The sequence below is a fragment of the Phyllobates terribilis genome, unplaced genomic scaffold (genome assembly GCF_046119375.1).
Source record: "Phyllobates terribilis strain yellow unplaced genomic scaffold, ASM4611937v1 Scaffold_2__4_contigs__length_985480577, whole genome shotgun sequence".
In the NCBI taxonomy this organism is placed as follows: domain Eukaryota; kingdom Metazoa; phylum Chordata; class Amphibia; order Anura; family Dendrobatidae; genus Phyllobates; species Phyllobates terribilis.
In genome coordinates this window covers 239,879,362-239,901,154 of record NW_027362762.1, presented here as the reverse complement: position 1 = coordinate 239,901,154, position 21,793 = coordinate 239,879,362, and the positions used below count along the sequence as shown (strand labels likewise).

The window sequence follows — 21,793 nt, the reverse complement described above, 5'->3', positions numbered from 1 at the left end:
ACCCCCTTCCCAGGCTTCAAACATCTGCCCCAGCTGTCTGCTTAACCTCCGCTAGAGACTAAAATTACGGGGAACCCCACGCCAATTTTTTTTAATAATAAATCCTTTATTTTAATACTAAATGACAAGTACAGTAACCAACACTGTCACTGTACTTATTATATATGTGACTGACATGTTTCTATCTATCTAATCTATGTGTGAAGCTCTATTCTGTCTGTTATAAATTGTCGGGTACAGATGCTGAATTGCCGGCCGGCTTTTTTAAAGAGACGGTGCATGAAAACACTATTATTTTTTTTAATAAATCCTTTGCAGTAAATGACAAGTACAGTAAGCAACACTGTCACAGTACTTCGTATATATGTGGCTGACATGTTTCTATCTATCTAATCTATGTGTGATTCTCTATTCCTTCTATTCTAAATTGTCGGGTACAGATGCTGAATTGCCGGCCGGCTTTTTTAAAGAGACGGTGCATGAAAACACTATTATTTTTTTTGATAAATCCTTTACACTAAATGACAAGTACAGTAAGCAACACTGTCACTGTGCTTCTTATATGTGTGACTGACATGTTTCTATCTATCTAATCTATGTGTGATTCTCTATTCTTTCTGTTCTAAATTGTCGGGTACTGGTGTATGCCGCTGCTGAATTGCCGGCTTTTCATGTTTCACTGTGAGCACTGTTCCCATCGATTTGGGCAATCACTGTAATGCCACAACCACCATGGCTGTGGCATTACAGTGAGTGGCAGACAATCCCTGCATGATTGGTGCTCTAAATAGCGCCAGACATGCAGGACACGCTTTTGGTGCACGAACAGTTATCGAACATAACCTCGAACAGCCGAATTTTTTGCAAATCGTTCGGGTTCGTCGAACAACTCGAACACCGCCCAAAACAGCTCAAATTTGAGATTGGCGAACAGTTCTAGTCGAACACCGCTCATCTCTAGTATGCACTATGCGTGGGAATCAAGCAGAAATCAGAGCCACTGTCTAAATGCTTCAGGCTAAACCACACTATTTATACTCCCAGCGTGTGGTCTGGACATTGGGGCCCAAACAAAGCCCAAAAAAAAGAAACTGAATATGTTGGCAGCATTAACTGACTTGTGTGACAGACATTCTGAGTTATAGTCTTGTTTCACTGCTTTAGTTTGGAAGTTACTAAAGCATAGAATTAAGCCAATTGCTGTGCTGTAGCACAAGTCATTTGTAGTAGCATGCAATAATTAACATAAGCAGCTGGCATCCAGCAGAGAACAATTTCAGCTCCGTGGGAGATGAAGTGTGATGGGACAAGGGTTATTAAGTATCCTTACTGCTTTTTATCTCTAAACCTGTATTTACATACATTTAAGGAAAAAGGATTAATTATCTTTAATAATCTTTTCTTCTACCAGAATATTCACAAAATAAATTCTTAGCATTGAAAAAGTTTTAGAAACAAACAGTCAAAATAGGTTTATTCTTTGTAGCAATCAGCCCTGTGGATTCAGAAACTGCCTGTACATATTGGCACAACCGCAGTCAAAGGTGGGTCGGGGGCATACACATACATATATACACACACACACACACACACACACACACACACAGTTATTAACTGGGTAGAAGGGCAAGATGAGCAATTGTAAATACAAAGTGCTAAATAATATGATTGCAATATATTAAGAGGATAAAACTTTGATTGGAGTACTTTTTTAATAAAGTTAGTTTTATTCACCAAAAATTAAGCAAAATCTGTTTGGTGTGTTGTCATAGAGAAAAATTATAAAATCCATAAAGACATCTCCAAAGAGGGGACATATGATCCGCACAATCAGCATATGGGATTAATTATAACTGGAGTAGTGAGAAACACATGACATGTCAACCTCCATTGAAGTAGGGCCTACTGTCATGAAGAGGTAATTACAACAAGGAATCTGATGAAAACCAACCAAAAAGGCTTGGATTCGTATACTCCGTGGCGGAGAAGTACACTTCCAAGGCAAAAGCTTCCTCCGTTCAAAGGAGTTAACTCAGACTTTCTGGAGCCAGGGGTCAGTGATGAATATTGGGGTTTGCATCAATCCGATATTTATGGGAGATATATTTTCAGCGTCGTAGCGAAAGGACGAACATAACATACTCACATCACTGTAACGAAATTCTAACACCTCCAACTTAATATTGAGTAAGAAGGATGATGCTATTCATGCCAGGTTTCATCTCTATAGAAAGGTAAAATCGTGATGGGAAACAGGACCACAATATCTCCCACCTGGGACCTCCAGTGGTGAAGATACCCTGAAAGTTGGAGACTTCATCAAACTTTAAAAGACCTAGCACATCCCACAACCAGCCCTCATATGAGCTCACTAAGGGGAGGTATGTGGGCATAACCTTGATCTAATAAAAATCAGAGTTTGGGTTTTGGTCATTTGTCAGTCCTGGAAGCTTTCTGTAGTTCTGTTAATTTTCCTAAGGAGTACCTCCTTCTGCTAAGCTCTGAGCCATTTCCGCGACACAGGTTTAGTACTTTTCCTTTTGTTATCCCTTTTATGCCATGTGATTATATAAAAAAAAATATACAAAGATGTTACAAAATGGAAACAAAACAATACAGTATTTATAAACACTGCCTACCTTTCCGGATTATATAAAATGTAATGGCTCCGTTCCTCTTGCTCTGTAAACCGCATCCATGAAGCCATGCGCTACCTGTAATGGGTGTCCAATCGGGCTGCATAAACGATTAGTGGTGGCATCTAGTGGTTCCTTTAGCTATTGTGGATTTGGCAATGATAGTATCGGTGTATTTATATTCCATCCATTGGAATCGGAGGTGTATATACTATACGCTCACTGAGCTCCCAAATAAAAGACATAGTAGTGGAAACAGCCCAGGACCTCGTCTATCATTCATTCAGTTGCGTAATTGTCCTGATGACTGGAGGCACGCAGAGTTTAGTCTCCCTGATAAACTGGGGGCAGCGGTGGGATCGGTGTGAGTTCCCCTGCCATTCTCCCTGACAAAGTGGTGGAAATCGGTGGGATATCACAACATTAGTGATCTAGGATGAGCAATCATCCCTGTCACTAAAAACTTGCACGGTCCCATTGAGGATTCTGTGCAAAGTTTTGAGGATCGGACTCAGTGTTTATCTACACCTGGGACAATATTGTACGTGTAGCAAATATATCCCTTCCCTCTCTTGTTTTTCTGTTCCATCTTTTATTTGGCGAGTGACTGATAAGATGGCAGCGGCTTATAAGAAGCACGAGAAAGCTGTGCTGATCCATTTGTGTGCGGAGCGAGGTCTCAATGGGTCAGACAGAACCAAAAAGATGTTGATCTGTGCCTTGGTGAAGGATGATGCCAGACACCAACACGATGTGGCACCAGAGCCCAGGATCAGTGGAGCACCAGGATGCCCAGTTTTGGATCCAGTTCCAAAACTGTCTGACTCATAAGTGGCCAGCAGCCACCATAGCTCCCAGAGTGGGATGGACTCTTGCTTGCCACTCTTTCTGCAGCAAATGGGAGGATGTGACCCTCAAATGTGGATACAGCTTGTGCTACAAGAATGCAGAGTGTAGTGTGTGTCTGCAGAGCGGTCAGCCCAGGCCAAGCGAGAAGCTGCAGCACGAGAGCGACAAGCTAAGCAAGAGGCTGCTGAGTGACAAACCGAGTGAGAGGCTGCAGAATGACAGGCTGACAGACACCGTCAGCTGGAGTTAAGTAGAAGCAATCTACCCCACTAAAGTGAGTCCAGTAATGTCAACACCTTTAAACCCTATCCTGAGCATTTTACTGTCATGGACAATGACCTGGATCTGGACACATTTTGAGGGGATTTGATAAAGCTTGCAGACAGTGCCAGTTGCCTGATGACCAGTGGGCTCGATATTTAACACTAAGGCTACGAAGCAAAGATCTAGAGGTGTTCGCCGCTCTCCCTTGAGGATAAGATGGACAATATGAGACCATCAAACAGGCCCGGATACGAAAATATCAATTGACTCCTGAAGCGTACCGAAAAAAGTTCCAGACCCTCCAACCTGGACCTCACGACACCTACAGTGATGTGGTGGACGGGCTCAGAGCAAACTTCAAGCAGCGGGTCCAGGGACTATCGGTTACCATCTTCAAGGATTTAGAGGACCTAATGGTGAAGGACCAATTTCTTCATCTTTGCCCTTTGGAGGTCCGACAGTTCGTGGTGGATCGGGAGGCAAAGAAAGCCACCAAGGCCACACAGATCGCAGTACTAAGAGGCTAACTGTACAACTAAAGGTGCAGAAGACAGCTGTCGCCAGCTGGAAAAAGGGTAGACCGACAACAAATGCCCCAGCTAGCCGGTCCTCGGGGGGTGGTGGGGGTCTCACCCCATCTTCCAGCACCAGGCCTGCATTAGACTTCCTCCGGTGCTATACCCGTAACAGACCTGGAAATATTTTAAATCACCTGCTCAAAGAGGCAGAAGAGGAACCCCACATCCGAGGCCCAGAGGCCTAATGCGGCAGTCCTTTGTGGGTGGAGTGGTAGGGAGGGCCCGTGAAAATTTGCAACCGGTTAGTGTGGGCGACAACATTACGGTGGGATCAAAGACACCGGTGCAGAATGAACTCTCATCCGCCCTGAATTTATGTTCCCTGAAGATCTTATAGCTGGGAAAGACCCTGATTATCACCGGGATCGGGGGTGTTTGCCGATCTTTACCGATGGCGTGGGTTTTCCTAGACTGTTGTGCAGGGAGAGGATTAAGGGAAGTGAGGGTGTCCCAAATCGGTCCCCAATAGAACATTTGTGGGGAGTTTCTTGGATGGTTGGTCACTCAATACATTGTTATGCATGATGTTAATGTGTTTTGCTGTACAGGAGTAAGAAATAACGTTTCTCCTTGCGAAGAGCGACATGCTAAGCACGTCAGGTGAGGAGACTTTTCAAGCCGCAATGCTCCTCTGGGAAATATGCAAATTGTTTCTTCAGAGAGGGAGAGGACTAGAACTCTAGTGCCACCTATTGGAAATAGCAATCCTACAAGTCAATATTGACCCTTTAACGAGCCTTGTCACATGACTTAAGATAAAAGCCAAGACCAGAAACTCAATTTGCAGACACTGTTTCGGGGTACTGCCCCTCGTCAGTGCAAAGTGTGAGTTCTGGTTTGGCTTTTATCCTAAGTCATGTGACAAGGCTCGTTAAAGGGTCAATATTGACTTATAGGATTGCTACTTCCAATAGGTGGCACTAGAGTTCAAGTTCTCTTCCTCTCTGAAGAGACAATTTGCTGTGCAGGAGAACTCAGCCATGTCACGCTGCGGGGTGATACGGCTGAGAATCCCTTAAAAAGAAGCAAGCCCCAGTGCTCAGAGCGATGGGATCATGAAGTAGGTGGTCCTGTGTAGCTGACCAGTGTCACAACAGACTGACATGGCCAGTGGTAGCTGCCCCATGATTAGCACGGCTCCTGAGGTATTAGGGGAGGATGGGGACAGGGGTTCATGAAGTAGGTGGTCGCGTGCAGCTGACCAATGTCCTGACGGAGTGTGACTTGGCCGGTGGTAGTTGCCCCATGATTAGCACTGCTCCTGAGGTTTCAGGGGAGATGGGGAAAGTTTTATCCCCAGCCTGTCAGGATGGTGGGAAAGCGGTACCACAGCCTGTCAGGGTGATGGAAGAGCGGTACCCACAGATTGTCAGGATGGTGGGAAAGTAGTATCCCCAATCTGTCAGGGTGAGAGGAAACTGTTACTCACAGCTTGTCAGGCTGATGGGAAAGTGTTATAATTCCCCGGGGAGACAGCCTACATAGCAGCTGTCACTCACAGTCAGAGTGCCCAGAACGCAGGTAACGCGCTTCCTTCTGGACCCTCATCATCCAGAGGGATAACAGAACTAGATACTGAGCCAGAGCAAGTCCCAGAGGGTTCCTGTGAGGTTGGGGCCTTAAGGTTGCTTCTGGCTACCTCTAGCCAGGAGTTTCAGGCTGCACTACCCGTAGATGCCAGTCTTGAGGAAAGTGAGTGACCTTACAGAGAAGCTTATTTCCAAGTCCAAGAAGGAGAGGGTATTGTGGGATCCAGGGAGGTTGCGCCCTGGGATGGGTTTGGGAGACTATCTGTAAATCAGTCTCCCATGCCACCTCTAAAAGGGGAAGGTGACGGTGAGAAAAATTACAAAATCCATAAAGACATCTCCAGAGAAGGGACATATCATCCTCACATTACTCACATTGAACATATGGGATTAATTATAACAGGGGACGTGAGAAAGAACTGACACTTCAACCTCCATTGAAGTAGAGCCTCCTGCCATGAATAGATAATTACAAAAATTCTGATGAGAACCAACCAAAAAGGCTAATCATATATTCAGAGGCAGAGAAGTACACTTCCAAAGCAAGGGCTTACTCTGTTCAAAGGAGTTAACTCAGACTTTCTGGAGCCAGTGGTCAGTGATCAATATTGGGGTTTGCATCGATCTGATATTTGTGGAAGATATATTATTTTCAGCGTCGTAGCGAAGGGACGAACATAACACATTCGCTCACATCACCGTAAGGTAATTCTAACACCTCCAATGTAATACCTGTCAAATGGATGATGCTATCCATGGCATGTTTCATCTCTATAAAAAGGTAACATCGTGATATATTCCGCATTGTTTTGTTCCCATTTTAGAACATCTTTGTATTTTTTTAAAAAAACACTCCCTACCTTTCCAGATTAAATATATAAAATGTAATAGCTCCGTTCCTCTTGCTTTGTAAACCGACTTTACACTAGGTATTCAGTTTCTTTTGAAAAAGTATAGTAAAAGCACAGCATATTCCACATTACTAAAAAAACACGGAGTAAAGATGGTTGAAGATAAGCATAGTTGTACTACCTACAATCACTACAATCTATGGCTTTGCAGAGCGTTAACTTGGGAGTACATTTTTTTCTCATGTATTTTCTAGGCTACTGTCATTATTGTAATGTAGATAATCCCATATTCTGGATTCATACCATGTTTTTATACATGGCAGGTTTCCTATAAACAAGGTTATGAACTGTATGTAAATTATATGCTGTGATATGGATTTGTTTGTTTGCTTTTATATTGGAGGGGACTATTGTTTTCTTCTGACTGCACAACATTACCTCTTAAAGGGAACCTGTTACCTAGAGAAATGCTATATACTTGCAGTTATAGTGTAATGTGAAGGTAAACAGCATTTAAACCCTGTGTAGCAGGATGACTGGAAGAGTGAACTTGAAGATAGAAAATTAAGTGTTATTCTCCCTATCGCTACTCGCTCCAAGTCAAAGGGGCGGTGTAAGGAGCAGTTATAGTTATCCCTTGGAACAGAGAATGCGACTGTCATCACTGCCCTGCACAGAGTGAATGTGCAGAGCGAAAAGTGCCGGGAAGTGATTACAACACACCCACTGTGTAGTGAGTGGAGACAGCACCTGCTCCCTGCACTGCCCTATATTCTGGCAGCGAGCAGCGGTAGGAAGAATGACTTCATTTTTCCAGTCGCTACTTTTTCAGTAAGCCGGCTAACAAGGCTTTGAAGGCTAGTTACCTGCAAATCAACCTCTCATCTGCATGTAAATAGCATTTCTGGAGGTGATAGGATACCTCTTTAAAGGGAACCTATTAGGATTCAGATGTTCTCACACTTTCTACGCTTGTCAGATTACCACTCCATATATGATTTGCATAGTCAATCATGTGCCAATCAGAAGAGAAAGAGGTTGGCGAAATGATCATAAAAATGCACACTGCATATGGAGCAAGTGATGTGATGAGCAATGAGAGTGTGAAAACAGCCAAATACCAACAGGAATCTAACAAAATCAGAATGGGTTTTTGAAGGATAGAGTACATTTTTTTTTGTTTTATTTTTAAAGGTGGTGTGCAAAAGGACCTCGGTGTGTAACTTTTGTATAGTGCTCAGTTTTTGTCAACACAAAACATGTTGTTAGATGAATTGGGCAAAACTGCTATTTCCAAGCCACATATGTATTTGCTTATTAAGCTCGGTTCTGTTCCCTTATCTCTGTAATAAGCTTAGTTTTGCCATCATATCTAAGCAGTAAGTTTGGTTCTGGTACCGTATTTATGCAGTAAACATAGTTCTGTTTCCATATCGATGCAGCAAACTCTGTTCTCTTCTCATATCTGTATAATAATCTTCTTTCTGTTCCCATACCTATTGTAGTAAACTTGGTTCAATTCCCTTATAAATGTAATAAGTCTGGTTATATTCTTTTATCTATGTAGTAAGCTTGTTTCTGTTTTCATATCTATGTAGCAAGCTTGGTTCTGCTCCTGTAGCTACACAGCAAGATTGTTTCTGTTCCTATATCTATGTAGCAGGCGGTGCTCTGTTTCCATACCTAGATCACCGTTATCTTTAAAGCCTATTATCTAATGCAGTGGACAGAGATGAGAAGGCTAAAGATGGGCAGCTGCAACTTGTGGGCCACTGCTTTGTGAATGCCCCCAGGCTAAAATTTGCTAGTTGCAGTAACTGACAGGGGCACGCAAATCTTTATAGTATGGTAATAGGCAAATAAAGAAAATTTATTACAGAATTTAACCCCTTAAGCCCCGGAGCATTTTACGTTTTTTGCATTTTCGTTTTTGCTCCCCTTGTTCCCAGAGCCATAGCGTTTTTATTTTTTGGTCAATATGGCCATGTGAGGGCTTATTTTTTGCGGGACGAGTTGTACTTTTCAACGCCATTACTAGTTTTACCATATCCTGTACGGGAAAACGGGAAAAAAATTCCAAGTGCGGTAAAATTGCAAAAAAAGTGCAATACCACAGTTGTTTTTTATTTATTTTTTTTTACCACGTTCACTGAATGCTAAAACTGACCTGCCCTTCTTATTCTACAGGTCATTATGAGTTCATAGACACCAAACATGTATAGGTTTTTTTATATTTAAGTGGTGAAAAAAAATTCCAAAATTTGGTAAAAAAAAAAAAAAAATAGCGCCATTTTCTAAGACCCGTAGCGTCTCCATTTTTCGTGATCTGGGGCTGGTTGATGGCTTATTTTTTGCGCACCGAGCTGACGTTTTTATTGATAACATTTGGGGTAGATCCGATGTTTTGATCGCCCGTTATTGCATTTTATTGCAATTTTGCAGCGACCAAAAAACGTAATTCTGGCGTTTAGAATTTTTTTCTCATTACGCCGTCTACTGATCGGATTAATTCTTTTTTTATATTGATAGATCGGGCGATTCTGAATGTGGCGATACCAAATATGTGTATGTAGGGTTTTTTTTTTTATATTTTAGTTTGAATGGGGCGAAAGGGGGGTGATTTAACTTTTATATTTTTTTTATTTTTTTTTATATTTTTAAAAACTTTTTTTTTTTACTTTTTGCATGCTTCAATAGTCTCCAGAGGAGACTAGAAGCAGCAACTGTCCGATCGCCTCTGCTACATACAGGGGACGAGCAGGTCCCCTGCATGCAGCAGAAATGGTCCTGTGCTATGACCGCCGACCACTAGGTGGCGCTCATAGCGACAAGATCATGACAACCACAGGCGTCTGCTGCAGACCCTGGGTTGTCATGCCCACCCATTGGTGACCCGCGATCACGTGACGGGGTCGCCGGTGGGCGGGGCTTATGACGCGCCAGCCGGAAGCGCGTTAAATGCCGCTGTCGGAGATTGACAGCGGCATTCAACATGTTAACAGCCGCGGGTGGATCGCGATTCCACCCGGGGCTGTTGCGGGCACATGTCAGCTGTAAGAATCAGCTGACATGTGCTCGGTTCAGTGAGGGCTCAGCGCAGCAGCCCTCACTGAACGGGCAGTACGCAAATATGCGTACTAATAAGGCACCGGTAGTTAAGGGGTTAAAGTAAACCTGCCATTTCAGATATCTTCAGTATAGGCAGTCTTGTTTGTATACCTGAGGAATCTCTAATTTTCCGTTCTCTCAGAGCTGGTGGTTGGAGACTAACTACTATGTTGTTTCCTATACATAGTGCACGTGTGGCGCCCCTGGGGGTTCGACCGCCACAGGGATGCTGCACTTCTGTAATGGAGTGTAGTGTTCCTCCTCTGAGGTAAGAACAGTGCGATGGTCAGAACCCTTCCTTCACATCCAACACCACACTTCTCCCACCAGAGGGGGCTAGTAGGCACTAGGTGCTGCCCTCCTGGTTGCTGGGAGACTGGGGAACCAAGAGATAGAGGAACCAATTTAGTGGGTGAGGGTGGAGGACTCACATTTTAGTGACACTTAATAATTTATTTAATACACAGCCATCTTGGTTGTTGGTCCTTGTCCTTTGTTAGAAGTCTCTGGTATTGTGATACCCCACGCTGGAAGTGGATCCTGTGTGGACCTGCAGCGGAGGGAGACGCAGCCCTCGTACCCTGGCCTTGGGTACCCTGGCCTTGGGTCGAGGGGCAGGTTGCAGATAATGAATGTCTCAGCCTGGTCAAGGACCATGACCAAGAAGGCCCGGAGCTTAGGTGTGTAGCTCCACCGCAAATGGATCCCAGGGAGGATGCAGACGGAGTGGTATACGCCACCCGTCCTCGCCAAACTGATATATTCAGAGGGATGCCGGCGGCAAGAGGGGTACCGGCCCCCGACACCAGACCTTGCTACTCCATGTCCTGGTCGGGAAAGCCCGGTAGGCCCTGAGGATCCCACCGGGTATTGGAAAGAGCGGAGCTGCCACCCGTGCCCTTTTTCTGAGAGGAGTTCAGAGGGAGACCCGGCCTATCTACACACACACAGACAGGAAAGGATCCGGTCTGTAGTTTAGGAACACTCTGGTGCGGGGTCCTGATTGAACACTGGACTTATTCGAAGGTTGTCGGACCCCCTTCGTCTCTGGTGACCGCAGAACTCCGCGAGGAGCAGGGAGTCGCCTTCCTACTGCCATCTCTTATGTGAGTAAAGCCTTGGAAGTTCACCCCTATGGCCTCCGGACTCTCTATTCTGCACTACACCTCATTACGCAGTAAGAGACCACCTGGACTACTACCCCCCTCCATCCTGTCCCTCTGCCCCGAGGCCCTGCTCTACCTGTGGGGAGTAGTAACAACTTTGACTGCCATAACACCATGCCTCGGCGGACTGCAGCAGCGCTGGTGGCCTTCACCAGGTGCCACAGGTGGCGTAGTCGTAAATCAGCCACTCAACCCGGATAAGCCCATACCATCTCTTTTTTTAATGCGACGGCCCTGGGCACGGAGCGGGTCTGGGCCACAGCTGCACCCCATCTCTCCATCACAGGATCCGACTCCGAGTCCCCCATATCCCAGGGTAAAGGGGCTTACAGAAGGCTTTGAGGCGTCACACACGGCCAGGAGGGATTTCTGCTCTTCTTTTTTGGCAATACAGAAGCAGCAGAATGAAAGCCATAATTTAGCAGTACCTAGCAGTGTAGCTATGAATCTAGCAATGGACTTAGTTGCTTGAACCTGCAATTCCATCTGCCTGTGTCTGCCAGATTCTGCCTCTCCCTGTGCAGAGTGCGCCTCACTTATCCTTCCCCCTCTCCTCTCCATATAGGATAACAATAGGAGTAACCTGACACCTCATTGTGCAAGCAGTTCATCTTGTTTTGGCCAAGATGGATTTGAGCAGTTATTTTTCAAAGTGGATAGCGAGTCCAAGAAGCAGGAGGAGGTGAGAAGTGGCTCATAAGTGGCAAAAGATGCAGATTTCTTTGAAATTATATATTACAAAAGTTTTTCATATTCATTTGAATTATTTATTTAAATCACGTTTGTTAAAATGACAATGACCCTTTATCCTCTTCCCGACATAGCGATTTTTCATTTTTTTCCATCCCTCCTTCCAAAAGCCGTAAAAGTGTAATTTTCCATCAATAAGCCGTATGTGGGCTTGTTTTTCGAAGGACAAGTTTTGAATGGAAGCATTCATTTTACCAAGCGATGTACTGGAAAATGGAAAAAAAAATTCCAAGAGCAGTGAAATTGTTATTCTGCAATTGTTTTTTTGGTTGTGTTTTTACAGGATTCATTATGTGATAAAAAATTACCTGCCAATATCATTCTCGGGGTCAGTACGATTATGGAGCAAAAATGCATATTTTTCTTTTATTATTATTATTTAAGTGGTGAAAATTAAAAAAAAAACACACGACAATTTGGCTCCTGTTGCCATTTTCCGAGACCTGTACCATTTTGATTTTTCGGTCGATGGAGCAGCTTGAAGGCTTGTTTCTTGCGTGGCGAGCTGACGTTTATTGATATCATTTTGGGGTAGATACGACATTTGGATCGTTTCTTATTGAAATTTTGGTTTCAGAACTTCTCTTAGAATAGCTGATAGCCAGTGTAGCCCTAGCCTAAAAGTTTTATGCAGCACCACGACAAATCCCCAGCATATGTGGATCCTCTTATAAATTTAGATATAAATTTAGACTCAAGTTCATCATTAATAAACCCAAATCACTTGACTGACTTCAAAATAGTGATTTGCATATAATCCAAGCCAGTAAAATTAAAAAAAAAAGTATTTAGGGGCAATGTTGGCACTAAAAAAACTGATATGGAAGGAGCCAGATTTGCATTAGATAGGTGGTTTTAGAGCCAAAGAAGACCTCAATAACTATATATAAACGTACTCTGTTGGATCAGGCAAAACATACGTTATTATGTAAAACGTGCAGCGTGCTCACCGTGTTGTGAGAAACAGATTGCGTGGGGTAAATTTGCATCAATTCTAGACCATACATTACAGGGTAATAGGTTTTTGATAGAAGTAATTCTACCATATTGATAGCTGACATACATGCAGACACAGAATAATAACACACACAACATATACTGCCAAAATATTTCATCATTGCATCCAAATTATTATAGAACAGTTTGAGGAGTACAAAAAATATTACACTGGTAATAGCTCTGCTCTACTAAAAGCAAATTAAAAAGGGATACTTACATTGAGAGCAAGGAGGATAATAGCACTTCTACTCAGTTTATCTGAGGACCCTTTACAAGCTTCAAATCCCTCTTCAGAAAGAAGCCTGTTGGAAAAAAAAATAAAGAATACTTTATTAGAAGGTTTTGTTAGGGGAAAAATGATGTAATAATTTCCAAGTCAATACAGGAGTTATTCTTTAACATGTCCGCTGCCAAGGACATATGCAATAGGCAATGATACCGTATGTTGTGGCTAGAATAGAAGAGCCAGCACTCAGATCCTTATATCACATATTATTGCACAGCTTATCTGAAGGTAGGCAACCACGTGTTCAGCCTTCAGTGACCCAGGAGGGAATATGCAAAAAAATAAAAAAAGAGAGAAAGTAACTAAAAACACGAAGACTCTCACATATAGTGGAAGGATGAAGACTCACTTCTTACAGGGGTGCAGATCAAGTCTTTCCCCCCAGTTTTATGAAGAACGTGTCATACTAAATATGGGGCTCTGGTGGGCAATAAACCTCCAGATCAGCAATGCATTAAAAATATTTATTAAATGAGAAAAAATGACTATATATAAAACCGGAACATAGGGGCATCTACGCGTTTCGGGATTTCTGCCTTCCTCAGGATACCTCACGGCTTTCACTCATGTTAAACATCTTTATCCTTTTTAGAATGTCATCAGTGTGATTTTATAATATGATGTTTTAAATCATTTATTGAGATTAAAAAGGCTGTGCGGCACTCCTATTCAAAGTGAGTGCTCAAGTAGGATTCCACTCAGATTGCAAAAACTTTTTTATGAACTTGGCACTCCAAAATTGATGCAAGAAAAGTAAGATTTTTATTGTATTTCACACTGCAATCCACTATATAAATGACATTTCGGCCAGTTATTATGCCTTCATCAGAACGGATTGCAATGGCGGTGCAGTGCAGACAAAAGGTGTAGGCAAAAATGTTGGCAGCGCAGGGGGCAAAGGCACATAAGTACTATGGGCATGCATTGGGTGATCGCAGCCTGTTCACACTGCAAGACTGTCATGAAATGAGCGTGTAAGGGTATGTGCCCACAATGCGTCAGGGCCTGCAGCCTAGACGCTGCAGAAGAGCCGCGCGGCGGCCATTTATTTATTTTTTTTATACATGCGGACTTTCCTCATCGAGGTTAGGTCTATGGGGAGAGCCCGCATGTGGACCCGCAAGAGAAATTTCCAGACCGCAGCATGTCAGTTTCCGCGGGTGTGCCGCAGACGCATAGTGGACATGGGTTTTCTACAAATCCCATCCACTATGCTGTAATATCTGGCCGCTGCGCGTTTGACACTGCATAAGTCCGCAACATCAAACCCGCAGTGTCTCCGGATCGTGGGCACACAGCCTTAAAGCACCCTTGTTATGAACTTTATCTCTTAGCTGCTATTTTTTTGACCCATTTATAGATGTGGCTCTGGAGGAGGTGACCTTTAATAATATGGCACCAATGGAGCACCATATCTGGATTTGACACGTTCTTCATGGAAGTGGAGGAACCCATGAGATGCCCTATGATAAGAAGTGAGTACTCATCCTTTCCACTTTATGTGAGAGCCTTGGTGTTTTTGGTTACCAGCTCCATGTTCTACTTCCCTTATTATTTTCGTATGGGGTCTCCACAGTTCCTGCACTTGTGATGAGACACTGGTTGTGGATTGCAGTCTAATCACTTTGTGGAGGTTTCTGCTTGATGACCACTGTGAGCGGTTGTTTTATGTCACTGACAGACTAAGTTAAGATTGTACTGTTATATCATTGGCCTTTATTCGTCACTCTGGTCAGAAGTGCTATATTAGCAGCATATATTTTTATGTTTTTTGCTGACACAGGAGGGGAATGCTTTTTATTTTCAGGTCACCAGCCCTATTATCAAAGAAATAGGATACGTGCCTTCTGAAAAAAAAGCAGTCTGATCATTTCTGGCACCTAATCAAGACATTTTTTCACTTACATGACTTAGAAGTTTACTCTTAGGCTGTGTGCCCACGATGCATTTTTGGTGCGTATTTGCAGGGCGGAAACGCTCCAGAAACGCATTGCATACCTTATCCCATGACATCCTATGACATTCCGCAAGTTCTGTGCACATGGTCAGGATTTTTTCTGCGCAGATTTTACTCGCAGAAAAAATACGGACATGACCAATTCTTGTGCGTTTCTGCATGCGTATTTGCCTATACAATGCATTAGAAAAAAACAAATACGCATGCAGAAACACATCAAAAACGCATCCGGGAGACAGATGAACTTAATAGAATAGTCTAATCTTCATTAATGGGTAAAATTGCAAAGTGTAGCTCATTGCCCAAGATATCAGCCACTCTACAGTTTCATTGCAGGCAATGAGAGCACGTCGCTTGCAGGCTCTATGCTTTAGGGCCCACAAGTGCCACCCTGAAGCTGGCAGGATTACTTCAGTGCCTCTGTGCTACTCCCATGCTGCAGAGGCAAAATGCTTAGTTCAGACCAGCGGTGCGACCAAGCCACTGGTCCAAGCTGTTAGAGACGCAATGCTCATTGCAAGCAGGAAACCAAAAGGCGGGAAAGCCAAGAGGCCCGGGAAAGCCAAGAGGCCGGGAAAGCCAAGAGGCCCGGGAAAGCCAAGAGGCCCGGGAAAGCCAAGAGGCCCGGGAAAGCAAAGAGGCCCGGGAAAGCAAAGAGGCCCGGGAAAGCAAAGAGGCCCGGGAAAGCAAAGAGGCCCGGGAAAGCAAAGAGGCCCGGGAAAGCAAAGAGGCCCGGGAAAGCAAAGAGGCCCGGGAAAGCAAAGAGGCCCGGGAAAGCAAAGAGGCCCGGGAAAGCAAAGAGGCCCGGGAAAGCAAAGAGGCCCGGGAAAGCAAAGAGGCCCGGGAAAGCAAAGAGGCCCGGGAAAGCAAAGAGGCCCGGGAAAGCAAAGAGGCCGGGAAAGCCAAGAGGCCGGGAAAGCCAAGAGGCCGGGAAAGCCAAGAGGCCGGGAAAGCCAAGAGGCCGGGAAGCCAAGAGGCCGGGAAGCAGTGTGTTCCTGAAGAAAGAAGCCTAAGAAACAAAGACAGTTTTTGTAGGATGGAGAAAGGGACACTTTACACACAGCGCACTTTGAACAATTCCCTACATACAGAATTTGTGACAAGTTTAGATCCAAAACTGAATCAAAAGAAAAGTAGGATATTAAAAGGAATAGTTGCTGGGATTTTTTACATGTCAATTTTTTGCATGTTTTACATTTAAAATGATTGTTCAGGATTTTGAAAAAGTTGCGCAACTGCAGACACATATGTAAGAACATATGTGGCACTTCTGTACCTGGGAACTGAATGGGAGTGTAATGGTTCTTCAATTATTTAAAAAACAACATCTGTAAAGAGTAACAGTCGTTTTAATTTTTATTTCATAAATCAATAGTACACATAAAAATGAGAAACTTTGTAATATATGTTATCAGGGAATTCTGCTTCTTTCTCCTCCTGTAGTGATTTTTCACTGTGAATTCACAGCTAAAACCTTTATTCAGTGAAGACTAGTGTTGAGCGAGTCTGTTCTATTAACCCTTTCGCCGGGGTATGCTCGGGCCGAGCTCCGAGTAGTTACAGCTGCTCGGTGATATGGTTGAATCGCTCCCGTGTGCATGATTTGCAACTGTATGGCAGCTTTATTACATGTGAAGAATGTGTAAGAAATAGACATTCCTCCCATGTAATAAAACGGTCAAACAGTTGCAAATCATGCACACGGGAGCGATTTAACCTTATCACCGAGCAGCTGTTACTACTCTGTGCTCGCCTGAGCATACTCGGACAGAGCATACTCGCTCAACACTAGTGAAGACCCATTTCACATTACAGAGATAGGAAATGGCAGTTTGTGCTTTTAACATTTTATTGAGAGAGAGGAGGAGCTGCAGGCAGACAGATATTCTGCTGCAAGTTCTCCAGAAATGACAGTTGTAGTTCTTCATAGAAATTTATGAGCACCAACTGTCATCACCTATCTCAATAATGGGGAAATCTGTATTCATGGAAGACAGATTTTACCTGTGAATTGAGAATGAACATCAGATTAGGAGGAGAAAGAAGCAGATTTCTCTGGCAAGATATAATACGTTTCTTATTTTCACGTGTACTATTACACGGGGGGGGGGGGGGAGGGGCGCGAATAAATGAAACCGACTTTACGCTTTAAAGTTTATTTAAGACTCAGGTTCTTTGACCTTAACCCCTTTATCCCCAGTTGGTAGTTTTTGTGCTAGTTTTTTTATTCTTCTCCCCCACTAGGCATCGGACTTGGACAGCGACACTTAAGTAGTTAACAGGGGCAGGTGGTTAGCAGCCAGTGTTTGCCAGGTATGGCGCAGGCTCAGCTCCTGAGCCCAGTCCACATCAACACTGGAAATACCAGCAGCCTAAACCAATGAAGAGATGGAGTTGTGTCTCAGACCACCTCAGATATCCTTAGAGATGCTTCTAAGCTTTAGTTACATATCTGTGCCCTACACAAGAAGAGCTAAAAAATAACAAAGCAGCTAAACAGCATGTAAGCAGCACTGTTAGATAATGGATATTTTTAAGATCTTAAATTAATTTTTGCTTACTGACAGAGAAATCATCACAGTATTAAAGAACGAAAAATATTGCCTACCATTATATTGTACCACATACTCTATAAAGACATGAGAAGCAACAAGAGCACAATGTACTAAAATCAGATTTCAAGTCTGTGACAAAGAGGGAAACGTACAAACAACTGTCAACACCTAGTAATGAAACACCACACCTCACTACAACCCATCATCCCAGCCCTCAAATGTATCATTATGTGCTTTACAAAAGCAGTAAAAAGAAGAAGACAATAACCTCAGTTTGGTTTTAAGGTGTAATAAAATCTTGGGATGAGCTGCAATTCAGCTGTCCTAAACCTAGATTACAGTTCACAGCCACGCTTTATAAAACAGGACTATTACAAAGCAAGGTCTGAAGTCATGAAACCTTTTGGCTCTCAGCTCTTTGTACTTTTCTACTTTTGTTTCAACTCCTACAGAAAAAGATCTGTGACCAGGCAGCTTCTTAGTAAAGCGGCATGTATGTGGAATGTGGGAAACTCGTCATATTGCTGGGCAGCACGGGGGCACTGCAGCCTGCAGCGATGGGGTCCTGGGATCAAACCCCACCAAGGACAACATCTGTAAGGAGTTTTTATATTCTCCTCATGTTTATGTGGGTTTCCTCCAGGGTCTCCCACACTCCAAAGACATACTGATGGGCAATTTAGATTGTGAGCACCAATGGGGACAGTGATGAGGTCTGTAAAGCGCTGGGGAATTAATGGTGCTATATAAATATGTAAAATAAATAAAAATTGTTAGCTTTGACTACGTTGAGAATCTACACAATAACAGGGTATCCTGAGGTCGCATTTTCTTTTGTTGCATGTGTGAAATAGTTAAAAAAAAAAAAAGTCATATATTGCGCCGAATAAAATTGTATGGGACTTTAATAAGACCTGTCACCAGGTCAAAAGTGGACAGTGTTTGCTATTCTTCTGAGTATTCAGTTTTATTTCCTTTTTTAATATTCAGTTTTTTTGTTTGTTTTTTTAAAGGGAATCTGTGAATAGGATCAACCCTCCTAAGCCGTCCATATGGGCATGTACATCATAGGAATCTGAATAAAATGATATCTTGATATCTGTGATCTGATGTCTTATTCCAGAGAAATCCACATTTTCTTATATGTAAAATGAGCTGTGCAGGACTATAGGGCGGACACTGATCTGCATGAGACTCCGCCTCCAGAGCTTATCTTACATGAAGGGGGAGTTACCAGTGTGAGGCAAGTAACTAACACAGAACAGGAGAAATTAAATTTGTCTGGTTGAAAACACATTTTTTGCGGCTTTCTGAGTTCTGCTCTATTGTAACAATATTGCATCTGTCCGCCTGTGAGATGAAAGCTGAGAGGAACCTGCAGATGTGTCAGGTATAATCACACACAGCTCTGCAGTGAGATCAGGAGAGCAGAGAGGCCATCACACATCACACTGGTAACTCCCCCTTCATGTATAATAAGCTCTGGAGGGGGAGCTATCTTTTAGGCAGCATCCTCCCCAAAGCCTGGAAGAGCTCATTTACATATAAGAAAAACGTGGATTTCTCTGGTATAAGACTTCCTATGACTTACATGCCCATATAGACAGCTGAGGAGAGTTAATCCTACTGACAGATCCCCTAATCCAGTATACGGATCCAGATATATGATCCTTTTTATTAAGTATTAATTTTGTATGATCTTTACAAGGGGGCTTAGCTCACAGTATTCTTTGGGGTATCTATTTAGACAGCTATGTATTATTACACTGTAAGCCATGTAAAGACAATAAAAAATAGCACTAAATAGAAAACCCCACATCTCTGGAATTGTATAACAGATTGAAAGAAAAAACAAAAACAAAAAAAATGTAACACCCAGGGGAACAAGAAAATAAAAAAGTCAAACACTGGCCACTTTTCATCTAGTGACATGTCCTCTCTAACAGCTGATCACTCATGGGTAGGATAGGTCCTCAGTAGCATACTGGTGGTGGATAAACACTCGGCAGCCTCGCTGGTCAGCTGACATCTGCTACGGTAGTACCTGGAGGAACACAGCCCCCCGCACATCGCTTAGAGGCCATTGCCAAGTATGGCAGTATATTTACTGGAATGTGATAAAGTGCAGTACTCAACAGAGGCCACCAAAGTGCAGGGCTGCTGTGCTCCAACCCGTACATGGCTTATATCCGCTCGCTTACATCACATTTCGGCTGATCCAGTAGGGGGTGCCAGGAGTCGGAGGCCCAGCAATCTCATATTCATAACCTACGCAATGGATAGGTCATCAATTCTTAAGTCCCAGAGAGCTCTCTTAATAATCATAGCACTCACTGCTGATGTCATAGCAGTGTCATTTGCTGATGCGCAGTGTAGACCCTTTCTGGTGTATGATTAATAAATCCCATGTATTTCACACTGTGGGAGATATGGCATGACACTACACATATGAAATGTGAAGGTAAAAGCTGCCAAACAGTTGTAGTTTCCATTATAATATTGTGATGAATTGCAAATTATCCGTGAAATAGTCTTTAATATGGTCTCACACTTTACATTTACTTCTGCAAACCCCCGATCATTTTCTCCATAAAGATCTTCAATGCTGACTTACAACCACATCAAAGTAGATATTTTTGGGGATGGCGTGTCTCCTGATTCCTTATTACTATCCATTATTTAGTACATGTATTCTTCGGTGGCCCTTTAATGAAGACTGGTGGATATTTCTGTAATTTTTAATCTTTTAGCATTTTTTTACCTTGGTGATGTTTGTGATTTGCATTTATATATTGTACTTTATGTATACTCCTGTATATACGCGGCTCATCTAGTGCCTCACTACCTTTTCTTCTCTGTGTGGACTTTTGAATCTGATTTTAAAGGTACATTATTAAGCTGAATTTTGGTGCTGTAAGTGTTCCTCTTTGGTGTATCAGATATATTTCATGTGGATCACATTGTGGCCATTTATAGAAGCCATATTTGCTATTATTACCATAAATAAGAAAGTTATAAATAATCCACGCTGTTCAGAAAGGAAGAGCAGATTAATTAAAACAAGGAACACAACTGATCCAGAAAATGTGTAACGTTTGCCGGTTACATTTTCATTAGCAAATTAACACTTTAAATACCACTGAAGAATGGAAACCATTTAACACATACGGCAGAGACAGATGCTTTACAGCTAATGCTGCTAATTGGTCAGGAATATCATCCCAGCAAAGGCAAAAAGAAATCTCACTAATTCTACTAACGTTTTGGCTCACAGCCCAACTGGAACTAAATGCACAAAGTAGCTTGAAAATTGATCGTCAGGACATATTACCGTCATATATAGGTGAGAACTAATTACCATATAGTCCCAGCAATTCTAGGTAACTGGGTTGGTTACAAGCACAATGGAAAATCTGATAGGACAACTTTCCTGCTGTACATTGTGCAGGTGACATTCACAACAAAAAGGTCTAGTTAGAACAGAGATCAATTTTCACCAAGGAGCACCAGAACTGCCATAGTCACCCTGCTCTCTTCATAGATGAAAGCAGATTTACACCCAACACGTGTGACAGACATGAAAGAGTCTGGAGAGGTCATGATGGAAGTTGTACTATGTCATCCAGGATGACTGGCTTGGGGGTGAAAGTCTGGGGAGGTACAAACATGGAGGACACAAGTGCCTGCTAACAGTAGCTCGCAAGCTTCTAGGTAAGTCAGCTGGGGCAGTGTGCCATGGGTTCCTCCTGGTGCCGAATAATGCCCAGAATCATTTGGCCACAGTGTGCAGACAGGTCCTGGATGATGAAGGCATTGATGTCACTGATTGGCCCTCACATTCCCCACATTTGAAACCAAATTAAATGGGTTTTCCCACAAACAAAAGTTCATTTTAATCAATGGCTGTGTTTGATCGTGTACGGAACAAGGTCTGATCATACCACAGCTCCTGGGCAGGAGAGGAAGCAAAACACAATAAAGACATTACAGCACTGGGATCACAAATGATTCTTTGAAGTAAAACATTGTTTAAAAATTGGCAGTGAAATTTTTTACCTCACAAAAAAAAATCATCTGCGACCCTGTGCTGTAATGTCTGTATTGTCTTTTGCTGCCTGTCCAGCAGTTGTGGTATGATCAGACCATGTTCCGTACACGGTCAGACACAGCCATCGATTAAAATGAACTTTTGTTTGTGGGAAAAACCCCTTTAACCTCTAGGACATTATGTAACGGTGCACCAAGTAGCACCACAGACTGTCCAG

General features: G+C 43.0%; 1 protein-coding gene across 1 annotated transcript in view; it reads right to left on the bottom strand.

The window, feature by feature from the left end:
* TDRD3 (tudor domain containing 3) overlaps positions 1-21,793 on the bottom strand; it is a 407,068-nt gene that overhangs the window by 298,041 nt on the left and 87,234 nt on the right. The window contains exon 2 of the mRNA XM_073663947.1: positions 12,948-13,032. Coding sequence (XP_073520048.1) covers positions 12,948-13,032 — 85 coding nt within the window. The remainder of the gene's footprint in view (positions 1-12,947; positions 13,033-21,793) is intronic.